The sequence below is a fragment of the Hakea prostrata genome, chromosome 3 (assembly GCF_041222555.1).
Source record: "Hakea prostrata isolate BN-2017 chromosome 3, UWA_Hpros_2, whole genome shotgun sequence".
NCBI lineage: Eukaryota > Viridiplantae > Streptophyta > Magnoliopsida > Proteales > Proteaceae > Hakea > Hakea prostrata.
In genome coordinates, this window is record NC_142602.1 from 21,508,079 (window position 1) to 21,523,856 (window position 15,778).

General features: G+C 36.6%; 1 protein-coding gene across 4 annotated transcripts; it reads left to right on the plus strand.

Annotated features, from left to right (window-relative positions):
* Window positions 1-1,772: 1,772 nt before the first annotated feature.
* On the plus strand, window positions 1,773-15,745 carry LOC149021556 (uncharacterized). 4 transcript variants are annotated; one of them, XM_089149781.1, is made up of 7 exons: window positions 1,773-2,021; window positions 3,304-3,416; window positions 7,850-8,982; window positions 9,127-9,189; window positions 9,278-9,501; window positions 10,647-10,762; window positions 14,257-15,745. In XM_089149781.1, exons 3-7 carry the CDS (start codon window positions 7,956-7,958, stop codon window positions 14,366-14,368), a joined length of 1,542 nt encoding a protein of 513 aa, XP_089005907.1. In that variant the 5' UTR covers window positions 1,773-2,021; window positions 3,304-3,416; window positions 7,850-7,955; the 3' UTR covers window positions 14,369-15,745. The 4 variants fall into 4 exon arrangements, with proteins under 4 accessions (XP_089005907.1, XP_089005906.1, XP_089005905.1 ...); XM_089149780.1 differs by lacking the exon at window positions 3,304-3,416 and having other exon boundaries at window positions 14,257-14,375; window positions 14,493-15,745; XM_089149779.1 differs by lacking the exon at window positions 3,304-3,416.
* Window positions 15,746-15,778: the final 33 nt, after the last annotated feature.

Consider the following 15,778-nt stretch of genomic DNA (forward strand, 5'->3'; position numbering starts at 1 on the left):
AAAATGTGTCAGTACTCCGGTATTCACTCAATCTACAAGTGATTCGGACTCTCATTATTCGGTTCCCCCATGTTGAATTCTGGCTCTGTCCCTGCCCACCACCTTAGAGGAAAAAGGAAAAAACACATTGACGTAAAAAAAACCCGGTAATTTGGAAATGGGCTTCCCCTACAATTTGGGGTTTATTAGGGAAGAAAACTAGAATTGCGATTAGTTGCTCCAATTGGAAGCCTAGAAATTGGAGATGAACCCAAATCTTTTCACCTCGATTCATTATCTTTGAGATGAACAACTTCTTCACCAGATTCACCATCTTGAATTTGAGAAGGTATGCATGGAACTTACGATTACCCTGACTTTAGAAGGTAAGTGTGATTGTCATTGTGGAAATGAGTTTGGGAGTTCTATTAGGCTTTCCATTAGAAACATGGAACAAAGTTGAAAGTTGAAAGATAATGTTTTGATTTTAGCATTGATAGCTTTTTGCCCCCACATGAAGGGTTGGTTGGGATAAGTAAGGGAATTGTTTAGTCTACTAAATGGTATTTTAATCAACAATGGTATGTTCGTGTTATATATATATATATTGGATTTGAGGTTGATCTGAGCCAGTTTAACGTACACCTCGACTAATCCTTAGGGAAATTTTATATAATTAATGTAGGCGAGGCTTCACCACTGGCCCCAAGGGGATTCGAACTCTGACCTCCTATGTGGAAGCGTTGGAGATTCAAAAGGTATAACGGTAAAGCCAGGTAAAATCTTAATCATATTGATTGACATTTATTTTAAAAAATGATAATATTAAAATAGTGATTGGTATAGCACAATGCATTAATTAACCATTCAACAACAATCATAATTATTATTTACCAAAAAAACAAAACAACAATCATAATTTATTTTGTGAGTGAAAAATAGTTTTATCGGAAAAGAAAAATAAGAAAAATCACATATTAAATTGTATAACATTTCTTATATCATTGGCGTCATTGTGAACATTATTGGGAAGTGCCTAATTAGGTGAATTTCTTGTGTAAATTGTACGAATCCAGCCAAAAAATCTATACATTTCTCACGTAACATACCACGACACTTTACACCTCTTCAATCCTTAAAAGTCCTGTTTCCGAATTTGGATGCACTTATACATGTATCATACACTTATACCTCGCCTTCGGACCGAGCACACGTAATAACTTAGCACATAAGATACTAGTGCATGTTTTCCTCCTTGCAATAGCAAATACTAGTTTACTTAACAAAAAAATTGAAAAAAACAGAAGAAGAAGCAAAGACTAGTTTGTACATAGTTTACCAATACTTTTATGATAAGTCTATGAACCATAATCATCACAAAATGAATCATCATTATAACAATCCAATGGGCCATCACAATATATTTTCTTCCTCAAATGTATAAATTTTTTTTTCTTCCCTTTTGATACTAGTGCTTTTTTAATATTGAAAATATATTGTCGTCCGCAAGGGTCGAACCGAAAACCTTTCCACTGAGAAGTATGAATATTTTATCCCGTGCATTATTTGGGATGGATTCATTGGCATCGCTGAACCTAAAACGCATCTCGCTCACCAACAATTACGACTTTATTAACCTTATCGGAGTTTTATTATACAGAACCAATGGAAGTTGACCATTCTACCCCGGAAAAAAGTAAACCATTTCTTGGAAGAAAAAAAGTATAATATAAAAGAAAAAGAAAAAAAGACTACTTTGTTTTAGTTTCTTCTTTCTGCGGCTGCGTAGCAAATGTTTGAATTATAAAGAACGCGCGACCTCACGCGTGTGGCAACTGGCAAGCTTAATTTGAATTTGAACGCCAAGAGAATTCGTAAAGTCATCTGTTTTTCAAACACCTCGCCCTCCTGTGTGACCGCTACATGACCAGTGTTTTGTTGCTTTCCAAGGCTACCCATCTCGAGCACTTGCAACTGTGGATACTCTTCGTCAATCTTCTTCTACCGGTGCTCGGATCCTTCTCCTTAAATTTCACAAACAGGTGAATCTGTCTCTCAGTCTCTGGATCGCTGTTTTTCTCACTTCTCATCTGTCTTACTGTTTCTCTCTGTCTCTCTCGCTTTCATTTCCGTGCTATGTGGTATTGTTTGGTTTTCTTACAATGAAGAACGATTTGGTTAGGGTTTTGACTTAATATATGCTTAAGTGGTCAGTTTAATATTAGATCTGTCTTCTGGAGTTCGACTGCTAGGTTTTCTGATGTTAAAATCAACACTTTAGGCGATAGTTTAGGGTTGGTGTTGTGATGGCTGAATGGGTTGTTAAAACTTAGTGGCTGCTCCTGTTGTTCTTGTTCATCTAACCCAAGTAAATGCATCCATCATCTGTGGATCTAGACTTGAACTTCAGTGGTAATGGAAGGTTAAGACAAAGACATGTATAGACATCTGCTCCCGACATTCTTAATATCGCCTTAATATCAACAGAACAGTCTAGTTCTAGATTCAATAGACTGGTTACTTGTCATGCTTTCCTTGTTAATTAATTCCATTCGTGAATTAATATGATATCGTCATGATGGGAGTAAGTTCATGTTTTGGTACTTTGTGTTAAGGAATGCTTATATGTCATTTGCTGCTTGATCTAAAAAAAAAAACACTAGTGTAATGTTATATACATTTATATTTCTAATTATCATTGGTTACTTCAGTCTGGATGTTAGTGGGTCCGTCATCACTCTGAAGTTAAAGATATCAATATCATTAATCTTATGAGGGACTCTTTTGTCTTTCTAGGTGCACTGCACTTCATGTCCAAGTTTCTTCCTCTTTACTGTTTATTCCATTGCAGCTTCTTTCTTCTTGTATGGAATAAAATTTATGTTTCAAATAATGTTTTGAAGTTTGATTATTAGTTACAAAACAATCACAGCATCCTATATCCATTTTCTTGATAGTCGTGCCTCAGATTTTGGCTCAACGAAGATAGACAATAATTAATGAAAAACCAAAAGGAGCATATTTCCAAAGGATTGTAGTTTTTTGGGTGAGTCCATTTTATATTGTTACATGACATTCTTATTCAAGTTTGCACCTTGAGTTGCATAGCTATGTAAACTCAGATTTTTCATAGATCTGGAATTTTCCCCCCTTCTATCATAAAATCAGCCATTTTGGGCTGTCCTACTTACTTCTATGCATCTGATTTACAGTCTGAAAGGAGAAAAGTAGTGATGGAATGGTTGTTTTTCCTGCAAAATCAGGCTAAATGAATTCCACTGAACTGATCAGTACTTTTTTTGGGACTTGTATTCCCCAAAACAGGGGGCAGAGAGTTTGCTGTAGAGTCCAAATACAGCTAAATGCGTTAATGCAAACCAATACCTAGTGACAAGCCATAGCCTCCATGACAACAGTATCTCATTAAAGAAAAGAAGGTCAGGAAAACCCTAATAATTACCTTAAAAGTTTGGGATTGGTGACTTCTTTGTTTCTTGCAATCTGTTGAACTCCATCTATGCTTGGATTCTATCATTTTGTGGGCATGTGCACTAACTTCAATCTTCTTGCATTATGACCTAACAAGCTTGACTTGAGACCTCTTTTTTAGTTGTGTTTTTTTCCCTCTCACTTTCCTACCAGACTGCTGTTGTGTGGACAATCTTATTTAGTTGTCAATTGGTGAGCTACCCGCACACCCATCCCACAAAAAAGAAAAAGGAAGGGATTTTTTTTTGGGGGGGGGTTGAGAGTAAGGAACATGGTTGGAGAATTGCAGGATATCTTTCTTTTTCAATTCAGCCGAAGAGATGATGTGCGAGGAGAGACAATGTACTTAGTCCAAAGGGTCTCAAAGCAAAGGGTCTCAAATGTTGACTCTCGAGTTGTAAGTTTGATGGTTGGATTATCATCTGAACTTTGTAATTTAAACTATGAAATGTGTTATGTATAAAATAGTTTGAATTTTGAGCTTTAAGCATTAATGTATGAGTATTCAATGTGTACAACAGGCCATTTTAAGGTTTTACTTCAGCATGTGGTTTCCCACTTGGGTTTCGAAGTGGTATTCACATTCACACTATTTATAAACTAAGACCACTTCTGTGTTCAGATAGGCTAAAAGTTGGCTGGAAAGCAAGTTTCAGCCTGAAATGAACCCTAATACCCCTCGATTTCTATCAACTTCGCAAGATCTTACCAAGATCTTATCCCAACTCTTATTCTTTGGTTGGGGAGATGGACCTTGAGATTGAGATCTTGAACCATGGAAAGGACATGAATTGACCTTCAATGGTTATTCCCTGCATAGTTGAATTGCTTTATTAATGAACATGGTGGAAGACGGGACATGATATTACTGGAACATAGCAGATTTTTAGGTACTCCTATGGGTGAGGGACCACCAACACGTAATCTCTGCATGATTTATATTTGGATACATGAATTATGTGCATTTGCATATGTTATGTTGTTGGAGAAGCATTTGTAAAGAAAAACATGAAACACTGTTTTGTGCTTCCTTGATGCCAAAAGTTTACTTGTTAGTCTTGAGGTCCCAACGCTGTCATTCTCATCTCTGTTTTGGAAAAAATGATTCATGAGTAGTTAACATTGTTGAATTTTGATGAAAAATTATGTGCACTTTAACTTTTCATATTTAACATTTTTCCATGCTTGTAAAGCTGAAAGCTGATAAACTGTTATCCTGTTTAGAGTACTGGAAATCCCCCCCCCGTTTTTACTTTTAAAATCACAACTCTTACTTCGTTTCAATTCCTGAATTGGATAAACTCGTACTTTCAATTTCTTTGACAGATAAAGCTATCTTGCACTTAATCTATCTAGAAGGATGACACACTGTTCTGTTTGATTTTTTTAACTTAAAGCTATCAATGTTGTTGCTTTAATTGATTAGTATGGAAGACTTGATGCATGACATTCTTTTTTTTGAATTAATAAACTCCAAACAATGAATCTTTTAACCCTTAAGAAGAACCACTTCACAGTTTCCAACTCTATACCACAACTGTTAGGTTCTAGAACTTTAGTATTGCATCTTCAAAACATCATGTATGTCAAGGTTCGTGGGAGGGTCAAATGGTTACTTGTAAATTCCAAAACTCTGCTTGTTGGGTCTTTGGCCCAAACAAATCCGTGCCCAGAAAGTACCCGAATTTCTATTTGCCTATTTTTCAAGCACAGACCAATCACTTTTGAATTGCAACGGATGCTATATACAAAGTTCATGTTTCATGTTCTGTTGATGGTTTTTGCAGCCCACAAGCAAGCATCATGGTGTACTTATTTGTGTAGACTATATCACTTAGCAAAAAAATATGTAGACTGTATCTCACCATCACTGATGCAGAATCATTAGACTGGTTTGCATGCTATGGCCCAACCTAAAAAGAAGCGGTCCTATGTGTTCTGATCCAACAAGGGTTGGACTTGATTGATTAAAATACCTTAATATTTTAGTTTAGTCTTTATTTGTTTCAATTTCGTACATAGGATTAAGTTAAGAGTTATAACTTGGATTAACTTTGTTTGTGAGTTTCATACTTCAACTAGGATGTGTTTCTTTTCCCCTCTAAATACATGCTTAAATATTCAATAGAAGTCGAGTATTCTCTTTGATTTAAGAATGTGTGCCTTGTGTGTTTCTCTTTCTTCTTCTTTTGTACACCACTTCTCTCTGTTATGCTCATCATGGTAAAAAATTAGTGGGAAACTTAGGTGGAAACTTGTGAAATTTTGAGGAAATCAAGGACTTCCATACAAGTTTCGACAGGTTTTAGAGAGTATTTTGGGGTGGGATCCTGTATTTAAGCTAATTAGAGTATAAAGAATACATTTGTTGTATTTTGCTAAAAAAATCAATGTAGATATGTCATTCAATGTTCATAACAACAATGTAGAGTTGTCCAAAAAGTACATTATAAACTTAACTACTTAAGCACATAACATTCAATATATAATTTCTAACTTCAAAATAGTTGACAATAAAAAGAAAATACAACTTAGTGTTAAGAGGAGTGCCAAGAGTGGATTCATCTTGTGAGCTGAGTAGTACTATGCCTCTAACATCCTCTCCTCCAACCAACGAACATATACATCCCATGACATTTTATGCCTATGGTTGTCAAGTTAATCGACAACTATAACTTTATGAGTTTGGTCATCAATATGCTTAAGACAACCAACCTGAGGGAATACACACTTTGGATAGGGAAGTCCTGATGGAGGGGGTATTTGGGGAAACATGAAATAAACAATAAAATAAAAAATTTGGGAAAGCTACAAAATTTTACAGGAAAAAGTCCCAAGTTTCCACAAAATTTTCTAGGTTTCCACGAAATTTCTCAAGTTTCCCACAAAATTTGGGAATTTTTTTCCCTCGTGAACCAGCTGGTCCAACTGGGTTGAACCAAGTTTCAACAGGTTTCGACGAAATTTCGACAGTTTTGTTCGAAACTGAGGACTTTTTTTTGGTCCTCATGAGTTTCATTTCACATTTTCCAAAATGGAAAATTTCGGTGGAAATTTCGCAAGTTTCGATGGAATTTTGTTCTATGATGCTCATCATAGCAGACTTATTTTGAGGTCTGCATTAATCATGCTGATGTGTTGAATCATCTAATGCATCTTTGGGCTGGTATACTGAAGATTATTTTTCATGTTTGAATTTTATTTGAGAAAGAAATCAAGCTTCTAGTCAGAAGTTGATTGAGAGGTTGTATATTTAACTCTTGTGTTGGTCCTCCCCTTCCCCCCGGCAAACACGCCCCAAAAGAAAAAAGGAGAATATACTATTTTGTACCGGTAACAACATTATCTCCATTGTATTTGATGGTATTAGAATAAGAATATAAGAACCTTTAGCCTTTCCACTCCTACTCTTCTTGAATCCCCCTGGAAATTATAGGTTTACATTGGTAACCAAAAACCTTAACGGCTGGACAGTCTTCTATTTCTTTTTGTCATGTGGGTCTCAAGTCGTTGTATTTGACTCTAAGATAGTCCGCCATATTTTGGTGGCAACCCTAAATGGACATTTTCTGGTGAGATCTATGATGGTGGTAGAGGGCTTGGCTGGCCATTACTAATCTTGTTGGGGATGGCCCCCATGGCACAAGACAATCCATCAAAGATCATATTCCAAGTGCTTTGCTGTATGGTATCACTCAATAGATTGGCTCATTTTGAAGAGCATTTATATGACGTTAAGTATAAGTAAATGTGTTTTCAACTCAGGGTTTTGGGGAGAGCTTGCTTTATGGATCAAGACTCAAGAGGTGATTGCTTTCCGATGGCTAGAGTACAATTCACTGGGTCCAATGTATCATGAAAAGATAAAATACATTGATGTTCGGTATCTTTTTGTTTGAAAGAGTTGCTCAAGGAGATATTCAAGTGTTGAAGATTGTTGGTGAAGACAATCCAACTGATATGTTGCCAAGCCTTGATTGGTGTTTGCCACATTAGTGTTTAGGCACTACCACCCGATGAATCTACCAGTTTAGAGGATTTTTATATGTCCTACCATCTTTGTAAATTACGACTTGATTTGGGGTTTCTCAACTTAGGGTTTTGGGGGAGGGCTTGAAATGCCATTTTGTGTACTTTTGAGAGTTTCCGACTATAACTCCCCCCCCCCCCCCAATTACATAGTGAAACATCTCGTCAACATATACATTGCACCATTTTGTGAACCATGTTAAATCTTTGTGTCACCTTGATCTGTTCTTGTTTTCTATTTCTTCTGATTTAATGTTCTTTCCAAGCATCTGATTATTTTTATGTCACTGTTCTCTTCATTTTAAAATGGACATGAACTTCTCTGTTCTGATTCACCGAAAATGTGGCCCAGATTTTAAACTTTGAATTGCAGGAAGAGAACCTTTTTCTCCAAAGTTATCAAGGATTAAAGAAGCCACATACAATTTCTCTTGGGTAAAAGTGAAGACAAATCTCCAATGACACAGGAGGCTGCAACAAAGATTTCTGATATTTTTCGCACAATAGAAACTAGCAGAAACTCTCTCTCTCTCACGGAAGATGCCACCCATCTGAGCTTGGGTCAAATTGATCATCCTCTTAGAAGTGTGGATCTGAATGCTGAACCCTGTATTCCTAAGGATTCACAACATGATGATGCACCAGAAAATGTTGATGGCTTTAATAATCCATCCATTTTCACAAAGCAAGCACTAGATCGTGACACAAATTTTACAAAGTCAAAAGGTACTGGGTTGGATCTCAATGTGGAGGATGTCTCTAGCTCAGTGTACGATGACCAAATTTTTCCCTACAAAAGTCAGAAATACTTGAAATCTAGGGATGTTTCAGAGTGTGGGAGCTCTACAGGCCCTTTGGATGAGAAAGATTCACTGAGAGTGTGGAAAGAGATGAAACGGAATGGTTTTTTCTCATCTTCACATGGAGGCATACCAATGCCAAAGCAACGTGGAAGGAAAAGTAAAAATGATTTGCTTAAGAAAAGAATGGAACTTGCAAAAAGAGAACAGGTTAACAGATTTACAAAGATTGCTGCTCCAAGTGGGCTGCTCAATGGATTGAATCCTGGAATCATAAATCATGTGAGAAACAGTAAACAGGTTCATTCTATTATTGAGGCCTTAGTGAAATCTGAAAAGAGTGAAAATGGTTGTAGTCAAAGCAGGACAGCAAACAATCTTAGAAGAGGAACAAAAGAAACAAATTATCGAAGGAAGGACATGGAAACTATACATGATACAGGAACCATTCAACTCAATATTTCACAACGAAATGAACGAGGTGGGCAGAACACAATTCCTCTGAGTTCACATCAGATGATAGCTGGTAACTTCTATCCTGGGGTAAGAAAGATTTTAGATAAGAGTTCTGGTGCGTCACAAATTACGTTTGATGATGAGCACGAACATGTTACTCTGAACACTAGTTCCATGTCTAACAAGGAGTTGGAAAACCAAGCTTCTGTCTCTTCTCTATCTGTAAAAGGTTAGTTTCAATAGAATCTTCTTACTGTTAAATATCTCTTCATTCACATACAGTCCTATAATAATGAGATGCAACTTGAGTTAGATTGTGGTGCATTAAATAGAAGTTACCTGGAATTGACTTGACTGTTTTTCTATATTTTAGCTGCCACAGTGGCTTCTCAATGGTTGGAACTTCTTCAGCAAGACATTAGAGGGCGCCTTACTGGTAACTACATGATTTGTCTAAGCTGGGTGGGTTATTAGTGTGTAAGGTTTTCGATCTTTATAACATTTGGCTTTCTTTGCATGTGCAGCTCTACGGCGTAGCAAGAAGAGAGTTCGATCTGTAATTCAGACAGAGTTGCCTTTTCTTTTGGCCAAAGAATTTAAATCTAACCAAGAGAACAATCCTTCTGTATCTTGTGCCAGTGAATGTCCGAAGCCCCATAACATTGCAAATCCAAAACTGCATCAAGCAAAGTGGACTGCATTATTTGATCAGATGGAAAAGGCTCTCACTGAAGAGGGAAGACATCTGGTGAGTCTAACAGGAAATATTTGACATTCTTAATTCTCGAGCTAGTTGGTTCACAAGTTTTCATGTGCACATCAAGCTTGCAGTAGTCTCCTATTCCAGTGGTGTAAACAGGCAGACCTTTTTCCTGAACAAAAGAGATGGAAAACATAAAGAACAACAATATCATTTTTACAATGCTAAAATCAACTGGAACTTTAACCAGCAACTGCTTTCTTGCTTTCTTTTAAATGTCATGAGAAACACTATGGGAACCATATCAATCAAATGGGTGTCCTACTTGGTTGATTTTGGTCATGGAAAAGAGATTCATAGTCAAAACTAGTTTGTCCCTTTCTTTGTAGGGGTAGGACTGTAGGAGTGCATGGTTTATTGTAATTACTGGAGGAACATTTAACACCAGAAGCTTCTACAAGATATGTGCCTTCTTTTAGGATATCAGGTTTAGGTTAGACCCAGATTTATTGTCAATGGGAGCAGTATAAATTTTATCTCCTTTTCCAAATTTGAAGTAAAACTTTTTTTGCTCCAGTCAAATTTTCAGGCAGCAATGAGCCTTGTCCCAACTAAATGGGGTCAGCTACATGGATCCTTACCTTCCAATCAGCTCTATTTGAGGTAGTATTAGACATAAGGCCTAAGCCATGCATATCCTTTCTCACCACTTCTCTTATAGTTATATTAGGTCTGCCTATAGTTCTTCTAGTTCCTTTAACTTTGATTAAATCTCTTCTCCATACAAGGGCACTTAAAGGCTTCCATTGAATTTTTCGGGAAACATTATCCTCTATCACCTTTTTTTTATTATTTATAATTGAGATAAGGTACCAAAAATAATAGCTTTGTCAAATGTCCTCCTAATCAAGTTTCATCATCTCATCATCCATCCGATCTTGACCCACGTTACTGACTAGATATTCCATTTCGTTCTACTTAGTTTAAAGCCTTTGATTCAAAAGTTGATCTGCATGATTCTAACTTGATATTAATCCCTATTTGTGTCTCATGTACCAAAGCATTATGAACAACAAGAAGAATACACTATGGAACCTCATCTTAAGTCTTATTTAAATAAATCATCAATTGAAAGTGCAAATTAAATAAGTCCTTGTTTTATTTTTAATTGTTTAATAACGGCATCGATTCAGGAAAGTTGGTTGAACCAAGTGACAGAGATGCAATTGCATTGTGCGAAGGGCCTGCAATACACTAATTGGTTCACAGGACATGGCTTGCCACAAGTAGGCAGCGAATATGAGTCTAGGTACGTCCTTTTCTCTTCAGAATCATCCTGTTGGTCCTCTAGTGTATTACTTTCTCACCTTTTTTTGTCATGTCATATTTTCTTGTCTTTTAAGATTGATTTGATGGTAGCAGTTTAGTTTTAATTAAACCATAGGCATTTTGAGATTCTTGGAATGTTGGAATGGGTTAATATAAGGGAACTGACCCTGCATATTTTGAGATTTATGGTATCTTGGAACATCTGCTTACTTGTCAGTGTTGATACATTCAGTAGATAGAGTTCCTAAAAAAATCCCATTATGGAGTCTCTTTCTATGCACATGCATGGATGGGGCACCAAATGTATTCCACTTTGAGATCTTGAATAGAACCCAAATGGATTATCTTGTTTACAGGATTTAGTGACTCAGTTGACAGTACATTCTAATCATCATATTGCATGGGAATTTGGATCAGGCTGCATAATCATGTAGGTGGGACTGTGGGAAGTGGGAATCTAAAAATATGTTTACCACATCTAGACTTTGTTAATTGTGATGAATGGATGGTAATATGCTTACCCAAAATTGTTGTTCCTGAGGCTTGTTCTTTTCTAATAGCTTCCCGAATAGAAATTTCCAGTTTCCCTCAGACAGTTGGACCATAAATCATATTGTCTTGTTTATTGTCTTTGTTGGAGGATTGGACAAGGTTCAAATATTGACATATGGGATGATGGGTGGATCCCCACACTGCCCCTATATAAAGTGAAGTCAAGGAGGCCCATCAATTGCAATTTCAAATGGGTAGGAGATCTTATTGACCCTTTGGAGAGAAAATGGAGAGTGGAGATCCTACAAGAGCTTTTTTCGCGTGAAGAGGTGGAGGAGATTCTGAAAATTAATTTGAGTATGTTTCCACAAGATGATACTCAATATTGGGCAGCAGCTCGAAATGGGTGTTTTAGTGTTAAATCAGCATATAAGGCTCTATGCTTAATCAAAGAAGAGAAAATGAAGATGGGCCCATCAACCTCCATCTGAGGTAGCTTTAGATTTATTGAAAACAGAGTTTGGGACCTAGTGTCGAAATGTATAGCCCCTCCAAAAATAAAGCAGCTTTTATGGAGAGTCCTATCAAGAGGTTTAGCTGTGGCTACTGAGTTGAAGAGAAGAAAAGTGCAGATCGATCCAATTTGCTCTAGATGTGGGAAACACAAGGAAAATATTGACCACATATTTCTAACATGCCCATTTGCAAGACTAGTGTGGTTCGGCTCTCCTCTCTAGTATGTGGTGCCACAGGGTGAAGAAGTGCGGATACATCTTTGGGTTTGTTCATGGGATAATATGAAGAAACAGGAAGGGGTGTGCTTGAGGGAGTTGGCAGGAAGGGTTGCTTTCATCATATGGTATATGTGGCTTTCTCGGAATGAACTGATATTTAGAAAGACTGAAGGAACTCTTGAGGAAGTGATCCATAGAGCTAACATTGCTTTTGAGGAATACAAAGCAGTGGCAAGCCCGATGGTGATAAGCAAGCTGATAAAAGAAAAGGAGGAAAAGGTCTGGATTGCTCTTGAAGTAGGATGTGTTAAACTGAGCACCGATGCATCATGGAAGAAGGAGAAGGCAGGACTGGGGTTGATGATCAGAAACTCAGGTGGGGAGTGCAAGTTGGCTGTTTTGAAGTCGGCTCAGGCTATCTTTGCTCTTGAAGTGGAAGCCTTGGCTCGAGGGATGGCCTTGCTTTATACCCTAGGTGAGTGTTATGATAATGTAGAAATCGAGTTTGATTGTCTACAACTTGTTCAAGCTATTGAATGTGGTCAGGGCCTACCCAAAATTTCATCAGTGTTAGAAGATATACTTCATTTAATGCCCATGTTTATTGGTTGTAAGATTGCTCATATTGATACAGAGATTAACAGCTGTGCTGACTCTCTAGCTAGGAGGGGCCTATCTTTGACGGGAGAGATAGTTTGGCCCATTTCCGATCCTTAGATCCAGGCAATTGTTGCCTTGGATTCCTCGGCTGTATCTCGCTTAGTTGCTTAATGAAGACTTTTCTACAAAAAAATATACTAAATTGTGTTGTATTTATGATGCAATAATGAATTAACTAGCTCATGATGTAAAATCTGACTCTCAATCATATGAGGGCCAGCTCTTATGAGATTTTTAAGAGAACCAACTTATATGGGGTGGATAGGTTTGGTACTTGGAGACAAAGGGTTAATTTAGGGCTTTGTGGTTAAAAATCATATGCACTTAAATGATGATTTAGATAGCAAGGGTATGCAGCCCATCCCATGAGAGATACGGGATAAAATTCTCAAGATAGAAAATTGGGATCTTTAGGTGTTAGAATGGTTGAAATTTGGAAAGAATATTAATAATAATATTGGGATATGATTGAATTAAATGATATGAAAGTTCTTCTTTTAGTGGGGGGGGGGTCAGAGTGGGGTCAAACTAGGATATAAGGTCACTAGGGTTTAATAGTTAGATTGGTGCAAATCTGATATTGACTTCTCATCTGTTGAAAAATCCAAAAATTCATGAAAAATAAAAACTGTTATAAGGGAACGGAGTGTAGACTAGCAGATGCATAGATGAGGAGCCCTGTGAACTTTGAAAAATTAATGGAATGACTTCTTGAAGGCTGTCTATTCAGCAATAGCTAGGAATTGGCTTGACTTTACCAAGAATCTCAATGGAATACTTGACTGTTGGACCCTCTTTGACCAAAGTCGACATTAACTAATAGTTGAAGCAGCCACACACAAGCAGAAGCACTCAAGGCTTGGGAATGGCTTCTTGGGGACGTCTATTCAGAGATAGCTAGGATTTGGCTCGACTCCACCAAGAACCTCAATGAAATACTCAACTTATCGACCTTCTCTGACCAAAATTGACATTAACTAGTAGTTGCAGCAGCAATACACAAGCAAAAGCACTAAAGGCATGAAGGGAAGATAATCTATTAACCAACTGTAGTCTATTCTAATCAATGGGAGGCTATTTATAGCCTTACATAAGAAGTCCTAATGAAATTAAGATTTAGAAACTGATTTATAGTAAGAAAATAGAAACTGACTGAGACTTTTAAAACTGAAATAAACATAAAAAGGCTATTATGCCCTTATAATTTTAAACTGAAGTAAACATAAAAAGGCTATTATGCCCTTATAATTTTAAACTGAAGTAAACATAAAAAGGCTATTATGCCCTTATAATTTAAGTTAGGCAGAATTTATATAATTAGACTAATTAAACTTATAAGCCAACTTATTTTCCTAATTGGTCCATATGCTGAACTTTTAGGTCCATAGAAGAGACCCATGACCACACAAACATATGAATCAAAGGTACAACCCTGTTCTATCAACCCTAAGTTGATTTAAAAGAAAAACAGGCCAACTCGATGTTGGACCCACATCAACTCAGGTGCCCTGATTGGTTGATAATTTTCTGTTTTGCGTGTCTGAGACAAATGAAGAGTCCCTCATAAACTAATCTATTACCCTTGCAGATTGAAGAACATCGAAAATTCAGACATGGAATTAGCTATCAGGGCTGCTGCTGCTTCCATATACTCCACCTGCAACTATGCAACATCAATGGAAAATGTATCCTGTTTCTGATTTTATGGTATGTTGCATCAATCTGTTAGGTTTATTCATAATTTATAGAAAATTTCTTGCTGTAATGTTCGCTTTTAACATCTGTTGTATGCCCAAATTGAGTGATGTTTGATTGTAACTGCAGAAACATCATCAAGTTTTCTTATCAATTTTACATTGTTGGTTGTCAAGCTCTGTTGTAATACTGGTGCTTTGTGTTAAAGATCACAAGGAATCTTCAGTGACAAGCTTCAAGTTATTTGGTTGTGTTTCAAATGGTGCTTTTGTTTATGTAGAAAATTTTTAGACGAACAAGCTAATTTTGATGCTGGAAAGGTTGACAAAGCAATTGGAATAACTCTTTTTAGGGTAAAAATTATGATAACCTTTCGTTTAGGAATTGTAGAATATGGATTGGCTGTAAGGTTTCAGATCTAAATTCAATCATTATACCCCTATTTATATGTCAGTTCATCCCCTTGATGGGAAAGAGGACTTATCCAGAAAAACCCAACTATCGGCACTTCTGTTTCAGTACTGACCCTTGCTGCAGCCCAACCCAAGATGAAGAAAAGTTAAACTCATCATTGATAGAGAAAAGCTGCAATACAACCAGCCTCCTCAAGAAACTCTCATCAACTTCAGTCCACATTATCATTATAAGAAAATGTATTGTTGATTGACATTTTGGTGAAAAACTATTAAAAAGTGCAAACTGTGAAGGTTGAATGTTCATAACATCTTTGATCTATCTTATTTTTAGTACTGTTTTTGGTTTATGATATCTGGGTCTTCCAAGTTGTTAGAAGACAAGTGCTTGAGAATTTTAAGTGGAGCCATAATAGTTTTGATCTTTAAACTTGAAAATTTCTCTTCCCTTCCCTTTCCTTTAAATTTGCTTACAACAAAACAAAGCCACATATATGGATAAATCTAGATCCAGAGTATGCAGAATATGTAGAAGTTCTGATAAAATTCAAATTGTCACACTCAAAAGCTACTTTTTCAAGGAGCTGGATTGGAGAGGGAAGTAAATTAAGATTTGTAGAATGAGGATGGATGTTTTGCACAAGCCTTGCAAGAAGGCCTTTCTACGGGCAGCGCCATTTCTAAACCATTAAGTCCAGTGTCTTGTTAGAATTGTTTCATTGAGGTCAACAACTTCCATCCAAACTAGTGGGGTGTTGATTCTGATTCATTCCATTGTGTACTTCAATACATATGTACCTTTGCTCTCAAGGATGTAACCATAACACATGGTTTAATGAATTGGAATTATTCGACCAGTGAATAGAATTTTTTGTTATTTAAACTTTTTTTTTTAACATTGTTTTCTCGATTTAATAGATAAAAAATGAAGAAAATAATTAAATCTAATTTTTGTACCACATTTCCAGAATCATAAAACTTTAAGAGTCGATGTTTGTAATT

Bases quoted from the DNA above. Each gene is read 5' to 3' on its own strand.
- LOC149021556 (XM_089149781.1), top strand. From the start codon at position 7,956: ATGACACAGGAGGCTGCAACAAAGATTTCTGATATTTTTCGCACAATA. The intron at 8,983-9,126 runs GTTAGTTTCAAT...TCTATATTTTAG, and splicing joins CTCTTCTCTATCTGTAAAAG to CTGCCACAGTGGCTTCTCAA. The intron at 10,763-14,256 runs GTACGTCCTTTT...TTACCCTTGCAG, and splicing joins GGCAGCGAATATGAGTCTAG to ATTGAAGAACATCGAAAATT.